At 30.4% G+C, this 17,285-nt stretch overlaps 1 protein-coding gene across 1 annotated transcript; it reads left to right on the forward strand.

The window, feature by feature from the left end:
* The first annotated feature begins 4,178 nt into the window (after window positions 1–4,178).
* On the forward strand, window positions 4,179–5,808 carry LOC107434197 (mitogen-activated protein kinase kinase kinase 18). Its single transcript, XM_016045628.4, has one exon. The coding sequence runs from the start codon at window positions 4,378–4,380 to the stop codon at window positions 5,575–5,577; it is 1,200 nt and encodes a 399-aa protein (XP_015901114.3). The 5' UTR covers window positions 4,179–4,377; the 3' UTR covers window positions 5,578–5,808.
* The last annotated feature ends 11,477 nt before the right edge of the window (window positions 5,809–17,285 follow it).

The raw sequence follows: 17,285 nt of genomic DNA on the forward strand, positions 1-17,285 counted from the left end.
TCATTAATTATCATCCCTTCAGCGAGAAGTTCATTCAATGAATGAGTACTTGCAGCTCATGTACTTGATTCATCAATGGCTTTGAATCCACCATCACATAGTCCAAGAATCGACCCACAACAAACTTTCTGCATTCTCGATTTTGTATTTGGGTCCAAAGTTTCCCACAACTCTTTTACTAACTTCGTGCCACAGTACAGTCCGTACAAGGCATTAGATAAGCCATTCAGGATGTAATTCCAACATAAATAATCGAAATGTGTTCATGCATTTATCACCATGAGTGTCTCTGTATTACTCTCTTCAGTACTTAGTAGCACGTTTTCAATCAAGAATCTCGCAAGGTTAAGTGTAGTAAAGTAGAACAGTATCTTCTGTTACCACCTCTTAAAGTGTGCTCCATTAAACTTCTCAGATCTCTCTGTATGATTCGTAGGAGGAGGCATCTAAATCACAGGAGTCTAAGTGGGCAGAGTCATATTATCTTCACTTGCCATTTCTGTATAAATCACAAAATAAAAAATAATTAGTTATTATTTTCTATCTTAACAAACTAATTATAATCAATTTTCAATAGGAAAAACACAAAAAAAATGATTTTATAAGGTTTCTATATACACCACAAATTTTTTATATACACCCATAAAAGTACTGTATACACCCACAAAATTGTTGTATAATCTCACAAAATTGCTTTATATATCCACCAAGACTGACATCATCAATTACACAATGATGACATCATCATTGATGTAATACTGATGTGGCACCACATGATGATGTGGCACTGCACAGTGATGTGTCATCTGCCATGTAGCGCCACATGCTGATGTGGCACATGGCCATGTGTCATCCATGCTGACGTGGCTCCCCATGTATCACATAGTAGAGTTTGACACATGTCCCTACCATATTTCAACACGTGGCACATGCAAAAGGCCAACATATGTCACCTTTTATGGCTCGACATGTGGCATAATTTCTAGAAGACACGTGGCCTCGCGACTGTGTGACACGTGACCTTGCCACTATACACCCACGTTGCCTTGCCACTATACCCCACTTGTCATTACCTCATTGTGCCACGTGGCACCAATCATTTCGCTACACATGGAGGCCTTTTATCAATTGGGCGATAGTTCACATGGGCCATGGTCTGATTTGGTCCTGGGTTTTAGGCTGAACAGTAGTCTATTTTAACCACGGGCTAAGCTTTGCAATAGGTTCAGAACTAACAGAATTTAATCTTAGGCCCACGAACTCAGAATCCATTTTTACCCACTTTTTTAACCCTTTTACCCATCTATCGACCCGTCTTCAACCTCTAGCCGGTCAATTTTGACCTGTTTTCCTGGTAAACGAGTCAGCCAACTCGATTTCAATTTTTCACCAACTTTTCACTGTTCCAGCAATGTAAATTCACCCAAAGATTGCCAAAAAATTCATAAATCATAAGCGATTCTTTTTATGGAAAATTTTTTTGATTAAAACAAAAATAAATATATGCCGAATAAATTTTATAAGCCACGGGAATAATAATTTTTCTTTTTTCCCACAATCGAAACAAACAAATATATATAATCTCAAACACCCAAAGAAAGTTATAAAATCATGGGCATATAAATTTTGATTAAACAAAAATAACAAATGCCCAAACAAAATTTTCTCACTCATGGATATGATGCAGAGTATTTTTTTTTTTTCTTTTTACAAAACACACTGAACAAAGAAATAGAACCAGAACAAATAAATGTATACAATCCACAAATATAAACATATATAAATGGAATCATCTTAAGGCTGTTAGAAAAATATATGGAAGAATATATAAGTACATATATGTGGATGAAATAAAATTAATATAAACAAAATACAGAAATTAAACAATTTAAATTAGAATCTGTATGTTCTTGTTAATGGTGATTTACTTTTTTGAAAACTTGACTAAGGCCTGTGGGTACCACATTCTCCTTAAGATGATTTCCGCCCATTGGTGTAAATATTTCTGATGGTCGTCTCCTAAGATGCAACAGAAGCAAAGATTTCAAACATAACACCTCTAAGATCTATATCTGTGAACTTTCTGTATACCTTTATTTTACTACCCACACTGAACTCAATGTATTTCTTTATAACTCAAAATTGCTCTCTCTACTCTTTTTCCTGTTGTTTTTCCATAAAAAAAAATATTTTTTCTCAGTTTCAACTACGAACTGTAAAGAATGATGTGCATCCAACACTTTAACACAAAACGTGTGCTCGTGAAACTCTTAAAGCCAACGTGTTCCCAAAAAACTCTCAAACATACATTTCAATTTTTGATCAAATCCCACATATTTCTCAAAACCAAACCTAAGAAAATACAAAATTAAAAGCCCAAAGCCCATTAAGATATCATTTACAGTTAGCCCAATAAGGAAAACTATAACACATATCCCTAAGGGCCTCGTTTATTAACATGATTTAAAAATAGAATTTGCACCGGCAAGCATAATTTCAAATCTTCATCCTCTGTGTGACGCAAATCCTTTTGAATTATTAAAGAATCACAATCATTCATAGTAAACAGTAAGACTTAACTTTTGATTGAATTTATTTTGAATTTCCTCCATAAAACTTTGCCAAATGAGAAGACTGAAACACTCATGCGAACCATGAGAGAAAACTCTCCCTACGGATGAGACTAATAGGCATTTGTTAAATAAATTTAGTAACTAATTTTATTTCTAAATGACCAATTAAATACAATTTGGTATATTTTTGAACTTCTAAATTAGTTTGAACTACTACCCTTTGATTTTTAAATATTTTTCTATGAAGGTTCTCAAATATCTTTTTTTCTCAGCCCCATTTCCCACAAAAACTCTTTGGGTTTTATCTTCATCATTTATTTTCTGTTGGAAAATATGTGATGTAAAGATGCTAAATAGTCACTATATATATATATATATTATATATATAAATGATTGACAAATCATCTTGAAAAATCAACAAATATATGTTAACAAATCATTTTAACCTGTGATTTGGTAAATTTAAGGATGGATAGACTTTGAGAATTTATGAGTGGTTTGGTCCATAATTTTTACATGATTAGATCTATCCATTCAATCGATAGGATGTTACTTATAAAAAAATATTTGGCAAATATCTTGGTATATGAACCAAACCAACCTTGTATATATATACATATATATATATATATATATAACGGAGATTAGACCAACAACAATTATTATTTTTACTTTTTTTTAGCAAAGAGCACCAATCAATTATTATAAGCATTTAGTATCCCCTTCCATGTCCAGTTTTGGCACGATGTCTTATTGATTCAAAATGAACTAAATGAAAAACGAAAATAACATGTTTCAAACAAAATTGGAAACAGAAAAATAGAAAAATGGGTTAATTTCGTTTATCTTTTTCTGAGATTTGATTTAAATATAATTCGATCTTTGTAATTTTAAAAATATCATCTATCTTCTTTTAGATTTCAAATAATTTTTTTTTTCTATTTTATTTCATTCATACCTTTTGAAATAATTTCATTTACAAATAATTTCATTTACATCTTTTGTAAGGATACCGATTGTAATTTCAAATCTTAATATAAATTAATATAAATTTATAAATTTTCAAGGGGTATATATGGAATATTCTCCATGTTTTAAGTTTTTTTAACTTCTGTACATTTATCATCTTTCATGTACATTTATCATCTTTCAGTTTCATGCACGACGAAGAAATGCCATTTTTCTCTTCCAGCGCCAGCACTTATTGTTTTTTTTTTTTTTTTTTTTTTTGTGTGTTTACGACTTTAAAATCTAACCTCAGTGACTAATTGAATATAAAAACTGTATAATACAATTTTATTACTGTGTCTGACTCATAAAAAGAAAAAAAAAAAAATACCAAGGCTCTACCTCTATCTTTTTTTATTTTTTATTTTTATTTTTTTATTTTTTTGAAGGAACCAAGGCTCTACCTTGAATCAGGAAATGTGCAAGATTGTCCAGATGGCAATTATTGGTTGGATAATTTTTTTATTTTATTTTATTTTATTTATTCTTCTGATTTAGAAAAGCTTCCCTCAAGGCCAGGATTACCAACCGTTTTATATTTACACCCTGAACTTTTTTTTCTTTTTCTTTTTTTGTTTTTGAATGCCATAACATACATTCAACAGAATCCCATTTGCTCACGATCAAACTTTCAATTCACAACAAGGAAACCAAATTCTTCCATTGGAAAAAGAATTACTGGTTTTCTTGTTGTGAGAGCGGTTTTTCCAAATCCCAGGGAAAACCGCTCTTAAAAAATTTTCTTGGTTTTTTTCTTTCTTTCTTTCATTAAAAGAAAAAAAAAAAATTTCTTGTTATGAATTGGGTTTTGTTATTGATTTTCCGAGTAACCAAAGGATCCTCCTTGTTGTTTCTACCCATTTTGGTAGAACACAAAATGGATAGAAATCATCAATGGAGATGCCCTGTTCCAGGTGAATGGGTGAGGGGAAAATTGGTGGGTTCAGGTTCTTTTGGGACCATCCATATGGCTTTGGCAAAATCTACCGGAAGACTTTTCGTTGTGAAATCTGCACAATCTGGTATTGGTGTTCAAGCTTTAGAAAACGAAGCCGATATCCTTGAGAGTTTGAATTCCCCACACATAGTCCATTGCATAGGAAAGGAATTCTCAATTGACAAAAATGGTGAGCAACAAAATTACAATGTGTTCTTGGAGTACATGGCAGGAGGAAACTTGTTGGATGTGGTACACATATTTGGTGGGTCCCTAGATGAGCAAGTTATTAGACTTTACACCAAAGAAATTCTTCTGGGTCTCAAATATCTTCATGACAATGGGATTGTTCATTGTGATTTGAAATGCAAAAATGTGCTCCTGAGTTCCTCTGGAAATGTCAAACTGGCAGATTTTGGGAGCGCAAAGAGGATGACCAAAAAAACCACCGATGATGAGGGATTTGTGGACTCTTGGCAAAACATTGTTGGAACACCCTTGTGGATGGCACCAGAAGTTTTGAGGAAAAAAGAGTTAGATTTAGCTTCGGATATTTGGTCACTGGGATGCACGGTCATTGAAATGGCAACAGGAAACCCTCCCTGGGATGTGGAAATCACTTCCAATCCAATGGCTGCAATTCTGAAGATTGCTTGTGGAAATGACAAACCTCAATTTCCTACAAAGTTTTCGCAAGTGGGTTTGGATTTCTTGGCCAAGTGTTTGGAAAGAGATCCAAGAAAAAGGTGGAAGGCTGAAGAACTGCTTAACCATCCGTTTGTTTCTGGGGAAAATTCATCATTGAGAAAATCATCAAGAGAGGAAGTAGAATTAGTGTCATTCTCACCAGCAAGTGTGTTAGACATTAATGTTAATGGAATATTATTATATGGAGAGGGATCAGATTCAGATCAGGAAGCAGAAACAAAAACAGAAGCAGAGGATAGTAGATTAATAAATCCATTCGCAAGGAGGTGTCATGAAGGAAATTGGATGGCAGCAAGACAACAGAGAGACAATCATTTTGATTCTTCAGAAAATTGGATTACTGTTAGATGATAATTGACATGGAAAAATTAATCATGATCGATGATGGTCTGTACCACATTCAATTTTTTCATGTTCAGAAAATTTTGTCCATATAGATTGCCTGTTCAATGTACAGATAACATGCAGAGAGACAAATAATTACTCACCCTTCTTTTTTTTTTTTTTTTAACTTTTTTTTGGAGGGTCTGAATTTATTTATTTATTTATTTTTTTGACAAATGAATTCTTGGAGTCACATCTATAAATGCTAGAACCTTTTTCTTTTTTTCTTTTTTTCTTTTTTCTTTTTTTGAGTAAAAGGGAGAGAACCTTTTCATATATATATATATATATATAAAAGATATGGTTAAATTTTTTTAATGCAATCATGATTTGACTTCAATTACATAGGGTATCAGAATTTCTGAAATCCAATTCATGATAAAGAAATTGATGAAGGAGATTTGAGCTTTCTGAATCAAATTGAAAAAAATCAAAGCAAATGAATAATGTGGGTAAAATAAAGAGTCCAAAAGTATAATTATCTTTAAAATGTTTTTTTTCTTCACACGTAAGAAAACATATAACCATGTAAAATTAAATTTCTCATCCTTTACTCAAATTCTAACAAAAGAGTTTTTTTTTTTTTTTTTTTTTTAATCCGAAGGATATAATAGTTAGACAAATATTCATTATTTAACTTAATTTTTAATTTTTTGAGTTAATTATATGCTTTGGACCTTTTATTTTTTAACAAAGTTTTATAATAGGCCTTCCATATGGTCTTTTCCATTTTATGTAATTTCTCTATATATTTTTTTGACATAGTAATTTCTATTGCATTTCAGTTCAAATGCAATGTTTAATGAATTAAATTAAATTAAATAATGAAGTTTGAGGGAATTGCAGTTTAATATAATTTAGTTTGAGGGAATTGCAGTTTGGATAATGAAATTGAAAGAGTTTTAATTTAAACTCTCAAGTTTTAATTTGTTATATTTTAATTTAATTTGATTTTTTTAACTAACATGTTTAACGATTACATTCCACTTTACCAATATCAAAATGCAATTTAGACGAATTTGATGCTATTTAATCATTTTAATTTCATAAATTTACATCTTAATACCCTCTAATTTATTAAAACTCACATTAATTGCCATTTATCAAAATTTTACATTAGACTAGACTGCAACAACTAAATTACAAAAATTCTAAATTGCTATTCCTCCAACCAATTAATTTATATACTAGTAAGAGTTCAATATTATGTTTAAGATATGACAGCCGAAGATTGATGCATAAACCATAATATATGCTTGGTAAGAGTCCTAATATATATATATATACTAGGTGTGTTTAAGCCATTTTGTTTGTAACATAAAAAGCATGAAAAATAATAACACAATGAGAAATAGAATAGGTCCTTTGAGGGAATTTAATCTCCCCATATAGATTTTTCAAGACCCCGAAGTCCCAAAATATCAATTAATGATGCAGATTTTTTATCATCATAAGTAGTTATTTATCTCTTCAATAGAGATCAATTGCACAAAAAATATTGGAAAAATTACAAATTACCCCCTTCAACTTTTATATTTGTTTCAATTTGGCCTCTATATTTTATTTTGAAGCAATTTACCCCCTTAACTTTGGCAAATTATCAAATTGCTCCTCTTTAAAATTTTTCTAGTTCCAATTTGAAGAAATTGATGGAGTGTCAAGATTACAACTTTTTTGGCAACAAAATTGGTAGAAAACTGAATCATAAAAAATTTATTATTTTTCTTAACAAATGGCTTGGACTGTTAGATTTTTGTCCTATAGTTGATTTGTTTAGGTTTAAGCAATTTTTAACCAAAACCAAATCGAATTGAATTGACTATATATAAAAAATATTTTTAAATGTTTTTATTACTATTAACTATATATTTTTATAGTTTTAAATTATTTAGTTTAAGATATTAATAATATTAAATTTAAATTATTTAATAATAACATTATTTAACAAATTTTTCAAAAATAAATAAAATAATCTAATATTGGGCTAAAGCCCAACAAAACTGAAGTGATGATGTTTGGTTCGAACTGATTTGGTTTCTTCTAATGGTTTGGTTCAATTCAGGTTGCTAAAAAAAAGCAACTAAACCGAACTGATGTCTACCTTAACCTTTGACTGCCTCTAAGATTCTAATATTTTGAGGTTTGAATGTAAAAGAATTTAAATTTTATAGGTTACCAAACACTTCACTTCATGAGAAAGAAAAAATTTCATAATCAAATTTAGGAGGTCTAAAAGCAATCTCAAAGACACTCTTATATAAAAAATAAAAATAAATAATAAAAAAATTAAAAAAATTGAAATTTAATGTATTTATAATTATATATATGCATATATATATATATATATATGCATATTTAAGTTTCAGCTAAATGTGAAAAATTCTAAAATTATCCCCAAAAAAATTCATTTGCAGCCCATGACGCTTAGCCTAATTATAAAATTCTCACTTGCGTTTCTCAAGAATTGTATGGAGTCCTTATCATCCATTTACCTTTTGAGATTTGCCACTCTTTCCTATATGATAATTTAAATTACCTCTTATACTCTTATTAAAGTGAAAGAGGATTAATTTTAAAACTTGCACTAACAAGAATTGAATCTAGAATCTGTGGCTCTAATATGTATATCAAACCATAGATTACAACTCCATCTTTTGCAACTTCATTCTCAGACCTCTCTATTTTTTATTTTTTTTTCCCAATCTAAAGTTAAAAAAAAACAAAAAAAATACAAGGAAAAAAAGGGGAAAAAAAAATACTCCATATATCAAACTCGTGTCCAATAGTCAAGTAAAGTTGACTTTGTTAGTAAATTCCACAACTAGAAGATTGTTGGTTTGAGATACTAAAATAAAAGAATATTGTTGTGAATGATAAAAAAAAAAAAAAATCGAAGAAAAAGATAATTATGGAAAATTATAATGAAATCAAAAGAACTTAGAGAGGTGAGAAAATAATGTGTTACATGAATGATGAGAGGTGGCATACTACATCAATTGCCACATCAATTGGTAAAGTGTTGATAAAGATATGGATTTACAAAATTGCTCTTCATCAATAACACTAATGCCGGGGTTGCTGTTGATACTATATGTATATATATGGATATATATACACTAATGATCTAGTGGGTTATCTGGTTCATTTTTATCCTTGGCTATTTAGGATAAGATTGATAAATCATATATAACAATATTAATTTAAAATATTTTTTTGTTTTTTAATATTAAAAATCTAATCAGGGAAAATGAACCATTTAATATAAGCCAATTAAATTCTCACATACCGTTTTAATAAAATTGGATTTTTCTTTAAAAAATTAAAAAATTTAACATTTCCTTCTTTATCCTCATTTAGTTTTGTATCATATTATTATTTGGCACCATAAAATAAGTTAAATAACCACTAAATATAACTCTACCTATATATATATATATATATAAATGAAATTGCTATAGGGAGGAAACTCGCCCACTAAACAATGGGCCTATTGTTTGATTACTATGTGAAGGAGCATTGCTAGGGGTAGCAGTTTGGTTCGAAAATGACACAGAATAAACAGGTTTGGGTTTATCATAAATAAATTATATCATAATCGGATCAACTCATTTAACATGATTATTGATCGTGTCATTTTTTTATTTATCCGCTTAACTCGAAATTGACTTACAATAACCGGTTTATTAAACATGTTAGTTTCAACCTGAAAAAATTATATACTTATCACAACCCATTTAAATTTAATTATATATTACAATTTTATCCAGTAATATAATATTTAATAAGTAAAAGACATTATAACTTAAAAAACTTGTAGATGTTATAAAAGTAATTTTCTATTATTAATTTTTTAAAAACAAAAATAAAAACATCAGCAAGAAACTCTACATATTGAAACTCCACACAATTAGAATTTATAAGCCCTAACTTGTCCCTATTGTCTCCCTAGCCTCCAGCTCCAAGCTATCACCATTAACCTAAACATTACCATTTAAGAAATTTGTTCCCGTTTCTCTCTCTCTCTCTCTCTTTACTCGGTCCTAGTTCTGGTTGTCTTCTTCTTTCTTCTCATTGATGTAGTGCCCTATATCTTGAAAGAAAAAAGTAGAAGAAGTTGTTTTTAATTCCACGAGTGCGCAAGCAAGATCAAAAAACCTATTTCACTTTGTGCAAATTCTATGATTTTTTAGACACGGTGGGTCTTCAAGACAATATCATTTGTTCTTTACTTTGTAACCATACTTAACACACTGCAACCAATTGATATTGATAGCTTATTAAAATGTTTCAGAGAAAATTTGAGTTTAAATCTTATGCTTCAGATATTGATGCATCATAGGCAATTGGGTAGGATTAAAACTTTGGAATTCTTTTCTTGGGTTGAATTGCAAATTATTTTTAAGTTTGATGACTCTGTGATTGAGTACATCCCTGATTTTCTAGGTAGGAGAAAATTGTTTGATGATATGAAATTTGTGCAATGGTCAAATTTATAAGAAAGTAATAGAAGACAACCTAGGTGGAATGATAAATATGAAATTAATGAAAGAAAAAAAAAATATTTATATAAATTATATTTGTTGTTCAAGTTAAACCCAGATTAAAAACCAAAATTATTATAAACATCATTCTTTGGATCCTAAAAATCCACTAAGATCCTAACCTTTATGGAATTTGAAGTTCTTTAGGGGAAAAAAAAAAACATCAAACGAATTATTTTTGTAGAGAGTTTTACTTTAGAGAATGAGCAGAATTCACAGAGCTGAAACAATATTACGTAAGAAAACAGAGCTCAAAATATATATTTATGTATATATGTTTGAGAAACATTGTTGTCATAGAGTAGAAGAACAAAAAGAAGAAGAAGGTGTAGATTATAATATGTATAGGATTGGGAGTAGAAACATATGGGAATCTATATAACCAAGAGAGAATGAAATTTAAAAACCTAAATTCCAATTTATTGGGCCCCGATTGATGTTAAAAAAAGAGTCATAATTATTGTACTAAATTATATATACTAATTTGGTACTAATAAGTATATTTGTACAAATAAACTATGTAGCCCTCTCTCTATATTAACTCTATGTTATTTCAATATATAGGTATAAATCCAGACTATCATTACTCTTCTCGTTTGTAGGGTATGTATTTTGCACTATGATTTGGATAATGAAAAATTATTTACATATTTACTTTAAGGTTACTATAATATTTCATTTTAATGTGTAATTTATTCTTTTTGAAAACATACAAATAAATATGGATGGACTTTAAGTAAATCTCGAATCAAATAGCTTTGAAGTACCTATCAATTTAGAAGATGATGCAAATCCTATGAAAGGAGCCACAAGTGAGCATCCACTCCTCACTAGCTTCTATAGACTCCACTCGGGGAGGAAATAACTCATCATATCATATGACAAGACAAGGGAGTGCCTTTGCCCGAAAACCTGAAACGGATTTGTGAACAACAACAGCACATACTCCTAACTCTCCTCCTCGCTTACAAGCATAAAGCAAAGTACACTTGAAAATTTACTTCAAAGGTTTAGTCTTACTTTGATGTGCTTCTATTGGATAATGAAGGTAAGCAAAGATGTAAATGTAAAAATTGTGATACAATTTATCTTTGTGATAGTAAATATGGAACAGGTAATTTGATGTGTCATTTAAAAAGTTATGTAAGAAGAAACACTCATAATACAGGCCAATTATTAATATCTTAGGATAGATGGACTATCTCATTGAATGCATCTAAATTTGACTTTGAGCATTTTCAAGAATTAGTAACTTGGGCCATAATCATGCATGATTTGCTTTTCCAATTTGTTGAATATATATGGAATTAGAGCCATATTTCAATATTCGCATCCTGATATACAATTTGTTTCTAGAAATATTGCTAAGTCGAATGTTCTTAAATTGCTTTTGAAAGAAAAAAAAAAGTAGGAAAAATGCATGTTGGATGCAACTTCTAGTAGAATTTGTTTGACTTTTGATTTATGAAACATCTGTAACTACTAATGGATACATGTCTTACTTGCCATTTCATTGACAAACAATGGGTTTTATAGAAAAGAGTGTTAAATTTCTGTTACATACTGCCTTCAAATATTGCATTGGTAGAAAAAAAAATGTATTCTTTATTGTGTAGATGGGGAATTGAGACAAAGTTATTTTCTTCAACTTTAGATAATGCTTCTGCAAATAATGTGTCTGTTGATATGTTAGTTAATCAATTGCAATTAAAGGGGATTGTTATTTGTGATGGTGAATTTTTTTCATCTTAGATGTTGTGCTCATATCATTAATTTGGTAGTATAAGATGGGTTAAAGTAATCGAATTTAGGTCGGCTCACTGCTAAATCCGTAACAAATACAGTATGGATCGTTTTAAGACAAGTTTTAATGGAAACCACAACCTTTAATCAATGTGTGACTAAAAACTTTTATATAGTGATGATGCCACAAAAGGGAATAGAAAACTTATTGACAAATCTAGGGTTTGAATACCATAAGCAAAGCTTGATAAGTTCAATAGTTCTTAAAGAACCAAAAGAATAACTCTCACAATTATGTTGGAAATTTTTAAAATATTTTATTAAGTTAAAAGGGGTGCCCTATTTATAGGTAAAGTACAAATTCTAGTTTCCTAAAACAGAAATTGACTTTAAACCTAATTTTCTAATCTTAATTTGACTAATCAACATTCCTTTAATTGAAATTAGGAAAAATAATTTAATTTAAACCTCTTTCTTAATCTTAATTTGATTAATCAATTTTCCTTTAATTGATATTAAGAAACATAATTTAATTACATAAAGATAATTTAATTACATGATTAAGGCAAATTAGGAAATTAATTTGACACTTATCCTAATATAAAATAAACACAAAATAATTAAGATTCCTAATTATAATTTGGAAATTAATTAATAACTTGGACTCCAAGAAAAGTCAATTCTGCATTGAAGCTTATCAAATTTGCACAAATGCCACACAGGACAAGATGCCATATGACATTGCCACATCATTATATGGTTGCCACATCACTATGCCACTTCAGCAATATGCCACATCATCATGCTAAGTTAGCAAAGGTTTTTCTTCATGAATTTGGCCGTGTAATTCTATATATTAGACCATGCTTGATTCACCTTCATCTATGAATTTTCCTTAAGAGCTAAATACCTCCTGAATTAAACCATTTAGTGCTTTTTTGAATCTTTTAGCTTGAGCTCATGTTACTAGTCCTGCCTTCAGTTGTATAGGATCTTAGCTCCAGCTTGTTGTGCTCTTAAGCTGGTCCTCATCATTCTCCTCCTCTTGCAAAGGATTAGTCCTCAAATCAAAATCATCACTTGCAAGGAAAGAAGATAAGTCAGAAATATTAAAAGTAGCACTAACATTATACTCAATCTAAATGATATATATTGTCATTTAATCTCTTCAACACTTGAAAAGGTCCATCTGCTCTTGGCATAAGCCTAGACTTCCATTGGGCTGAAAATCTTTCTTTCCTTGAATGCATCAAAACAACACTTATACTTATTCCCGAAGCATCACATTCAATTTTAAAAGTTTTTGAAAGGTTAGGCAAAACTAATAAAGGAGAACTAGTAAGTTTTTCCTTCAACAAATTAAAGGACTTTTTTGTTGTTCTTCTCCCCAGTGGAAACCTATACTCCTCTTGATGACTTCTATCAAAGATGCAGCAATTACAAAAATCTTTAACAAACATTCTATTAAAAGCTAGCCAACCTATGAAAGTTTCTAACATTTGTGATTGAAGTCGGTGTGGGCCATTCTTGAATGACCTTAACATTCTGTTGATCAACTTTAATACTTGCAGCACTTATTATGAAGCCTTAAAAGACAAGCTCATATTAACAAAAGTTACATTTTTTAAGATTAGCAAACAACCTCTCTTTTCTAAAACTTATAAAAATAGCCTAAGATGTTCTACATGTTCTTTTAAATTCTTACTATATACAAAAACATCATCAAAATACACAACCACAAACATACCAATAAAAACATGCAAAATATTATTCATTAATCTCATAAAAATGCTAAGATTATTAGTTAATCCAAATAGCATAACCAACCACTCATATAATTTATGTTTTGTCTTAAAGGCAGTTTTCCACTCATCACCTTCTTTCATGCATATTTAATGATAACCACTCCTAAGATTTTTTTTTTTTTTTTAGAAAACATACAAGTACCGTATAACTCATCAAGCATATCATCTAACCTAGGAATAGGATACATATACTTAACAATTATATTGTTAATAACCCTATAATCAACATACATTCTCCATGTTCCATATTTTTTAAGGTCTAATAACACTAAAACAACACACGGACTCATGCTTTCTCTAATATAACATTTTCTTACAGTTCACTTACTTGACATTGAAGCTCCTTTGTTTCCTCAAGATTACTTCTATATGTTGGTCTATTACGAATTGTTGCACATGAAACAAAGTCAATTTGATACTCGATTCCTCTAATTGGTGGAAGTCCACTTGGTATCTCTTCGGGAGAGATATCACTAAATTCCTATAAAAAAGAAGCTACAAAACTAGAAAGTACAATATTATCAATGTTATCTAGATGATTCAAATGAGCTTCCTTATACATCATTTCAGATATAAGCTTTTTACATAAGAAAGCTCTCTCGATCTCACTTGTTTTTACATAGAACCCATCTTTTCTCTTCTCTTTCTTTTTCTACCTTACTCAAGGACTTACGTAACTTACCTTTGGAATGTGGTTTGGCCACATAGTGAAATTACCTATAGGGGTCGTGTGACTTTCTTGGCCATGGGAATGGTGGATTGAGCTTTTGTTGTTGTACAACCTCTCTCATTTGTTGCATCTTTAGCTGGTCTTCAAAAATCTCTTTAGGAGTTTAGCATCAGCACAATCTTATCACCTTTATAAGAAAACAAAATTGTGTTTGCCTAACCATGGTGTTTAGTATCCCTACCAAATTGTCAAGATCTACATAACAATATGTGCCTCGCATGCATAGGTACAACATCATAAAACACTTCATCCTCATAATCATCAATGCTAAATTTTATCTTTACTTGTTTATTAGCTTTAACTTCTCTATTATTATTTAACCATTATAATCTATAAGGATCAGAATGCTTCATAGTTGTTCAACCTAATTTGTCAACCATAACAGTACTAACTACATTAGTGCAACTTCCTTCATCAATTATTATACTATATATATCTTATCTTTGATTAGGCATCTAGTATGGAAGATGTTCTCTCGCTATACTTGATCTTCATCTTTAGAGATTGTTAGGGCTCTTCATGCAATTAAACCTAAACTTGCCTTCATCAGATACTTGCGTTGAGACGCTTCTTCATCTTCATCAATTTTGTCCTCTGGTGTTAGCATTGACTCATCATCTAACTTATCTTTTTCATCCTTAGACTCAATATCTCTATTATCCTTAAGTACCATAATTTTTCTATTTGGACATTGGCTTATAATGTGCCCTCTACCCTAACAATTAAAGAATAAAATATCTTGATTTCTAGATGGGATAGGATCAATTTTACTAACCTGTTTGTTGAAGTAGGATTTTGAATGTAACACCAAAATTAGGCTTATCTTGGTGTTTTTCCTCTTGTTTTGGCCTAGGTGCTTTCTCATAAGTGGGATTCAATCTTCAACTTGCTAGACTTGACCTCCATTGATTCATTGAATCCCCCGATCATGTGGTGATAGTACCCTTCCTCTTAATTGTTACTCAATTTTGATCGACATATGCAACATATCATCCATCTTTATAATGTTATAATTCAACTTGATTGGCGATCTCCTTATTCAAGCTTACCAAAAATCTTGCTATAGTAACTTCAGGATCTACTACAATGTCAACTTCATCATGAGAATCTCGATCTCTTTGTAATAATTCTCTATGTTTTTACTACCCTGTGATAAAAATTGAAGCTTTTAATAGAGCATTCTATAGTAGTGATTAGGGACAAAGCTTTTCCTCATGATTTGTTTCATCTCTTCCCAAATCTCCAGTGGATGTTGACTTGCTCTTCTTTAGGCTATCGACTCCTTATCCTGCCATTTTATGGCATAATCTCCAAATTCTATAGCAGCAAGCTTAACTTTCTTAGCTTCTGAAAAGTGTTGATATTCAAATACCATCTCCATGAGTTGCTCCCGTTTTAAGTATGCTTGTGGATCACTTTTGCTTTGAAAAGGTGGAATCTTGAGCTTAATACCACTTAAATCATCCTCCCAATCTTGTCTTATCCTTTAACATGGTTGTCTAGTATAGGACTCGAATTCCTCCTTCAATTCTTTCTCTAATTATTTCCATGGTCACCACCTTCAAACTCCTTTATGGTTTGTCTATGTTCTCCTCTACCATGTCTTCCTTGTGGTACAATCCAAATAGGTTGTCAAAATGTGGATGCTTTAGAATTTGTAGCTACTTGCAATTTAAGTTGCTCCATCTCCTTAACTATTCACTGCATATCTCCCATCAAGGTGATGACGACATTGGCATCAATCTCTATCTTAGTGCTTGATGACTCCTCTTTGTCTTTGGACATGTTTACCTGTTGCTTGTTAGTGATAAAAATAAAGAGATCCTTACTAATTCACTCCCTTACATCTATCACTCAATCAAAGTGTCAATCTCTTGTGTTTCATATAATTCATTAGCTTTTAATATTAATGAATTAACACTCTAGCCTTTTACCAATTAAGTTAAATCTACTTGCCTCTTTCCAAACTAACTTAAGTAATTTAAGTTTTGCGAATAGATCCAAACTAAACTTAACAACAAGTCTAAACAATGGCAAATAAAGCAAAAATCAAACAAGAAACAATAGTACCTAGAACTCGGCCAACTAAGAGTGAAATAGAAAAAACTCAAGTTTTGAATGCTAATCTGGTCAAGCATCAACAACCAAAGGTTTCAAAGATCAAATTGAGCAAGTTTGAAGCAATAGTACAAGAAACAAAAAGGAGAAAACAAATTATTTGGAATTGACCATATAGTTTCCTTGATCTTAGGTTTTAAGTGCTTCCTTTCAAAACTAAACTTTTAAACTTTTAAAGTTAACAAACTCAACCACAATATCAAGCAACTCAAACAACTTGAATTTCAATGATTTTTGATTTTTTTTTTTGGATTTTTTTTAAGAACGGCAACAAAGTAAGATCTTTGAACGCTACTAATAAGTATCAATTCATTCTTCCACTCAAATTTTCCAAAAATCACACAATTATTATTTTTAGTGCAATTTCGGAACTTTAGTGCTTGATGCAATTTTTTTTATGCAAGGATGAACAAAAACAAAGCAAACAAGAATAACATTATCAATGATAAAAAAATAAAAAATAAAAACCTAGGATGATCGACCAAAGAAGAAAACAAACGAATTTTTTTTTTTTTAACTATAGACTGCAAGGACGACAAGAAGAAAATATGAAGCAATTACTACCTAATGAAAAAATTGAAGAACTAATGTTAGATGGATCAAACTTGTACTTAGAAAACCAGGCTTTGATACCAAATTGATATAAACTTAGGTCGACTCGCTCCTAAACCTGTAACAAATAAAGTATGAATCATTCTAAAACAAGTTTTAATAGAAACCCCCATCCTTAGTCAACCT

The sequence above is a fragment of the Ziziphus jujuba genome, chromosome 7 (genome assembly GCF_031755915.1).
Source record: "Ziziphus jujuba cultivar Dongzao chromosome 7, ASM3175591v1".
Lineage (NCBI taxonomy): Eukaryota > Viridiplantae > Streptophyta > Magnoliopsida > Rosales > Rhamnaceae > Ziziphus > Ziziphus jujuba.

What these genes read in the sequence shown, in the direction of transcription:
- LOC107434197 (XM_016045628.4), top strand. Translation starts at nt 4,378, where the DNA reads ATGAATTGGGTTTTGTTATTGATTTTCCGAGTAACCAAAGGATCCTCC.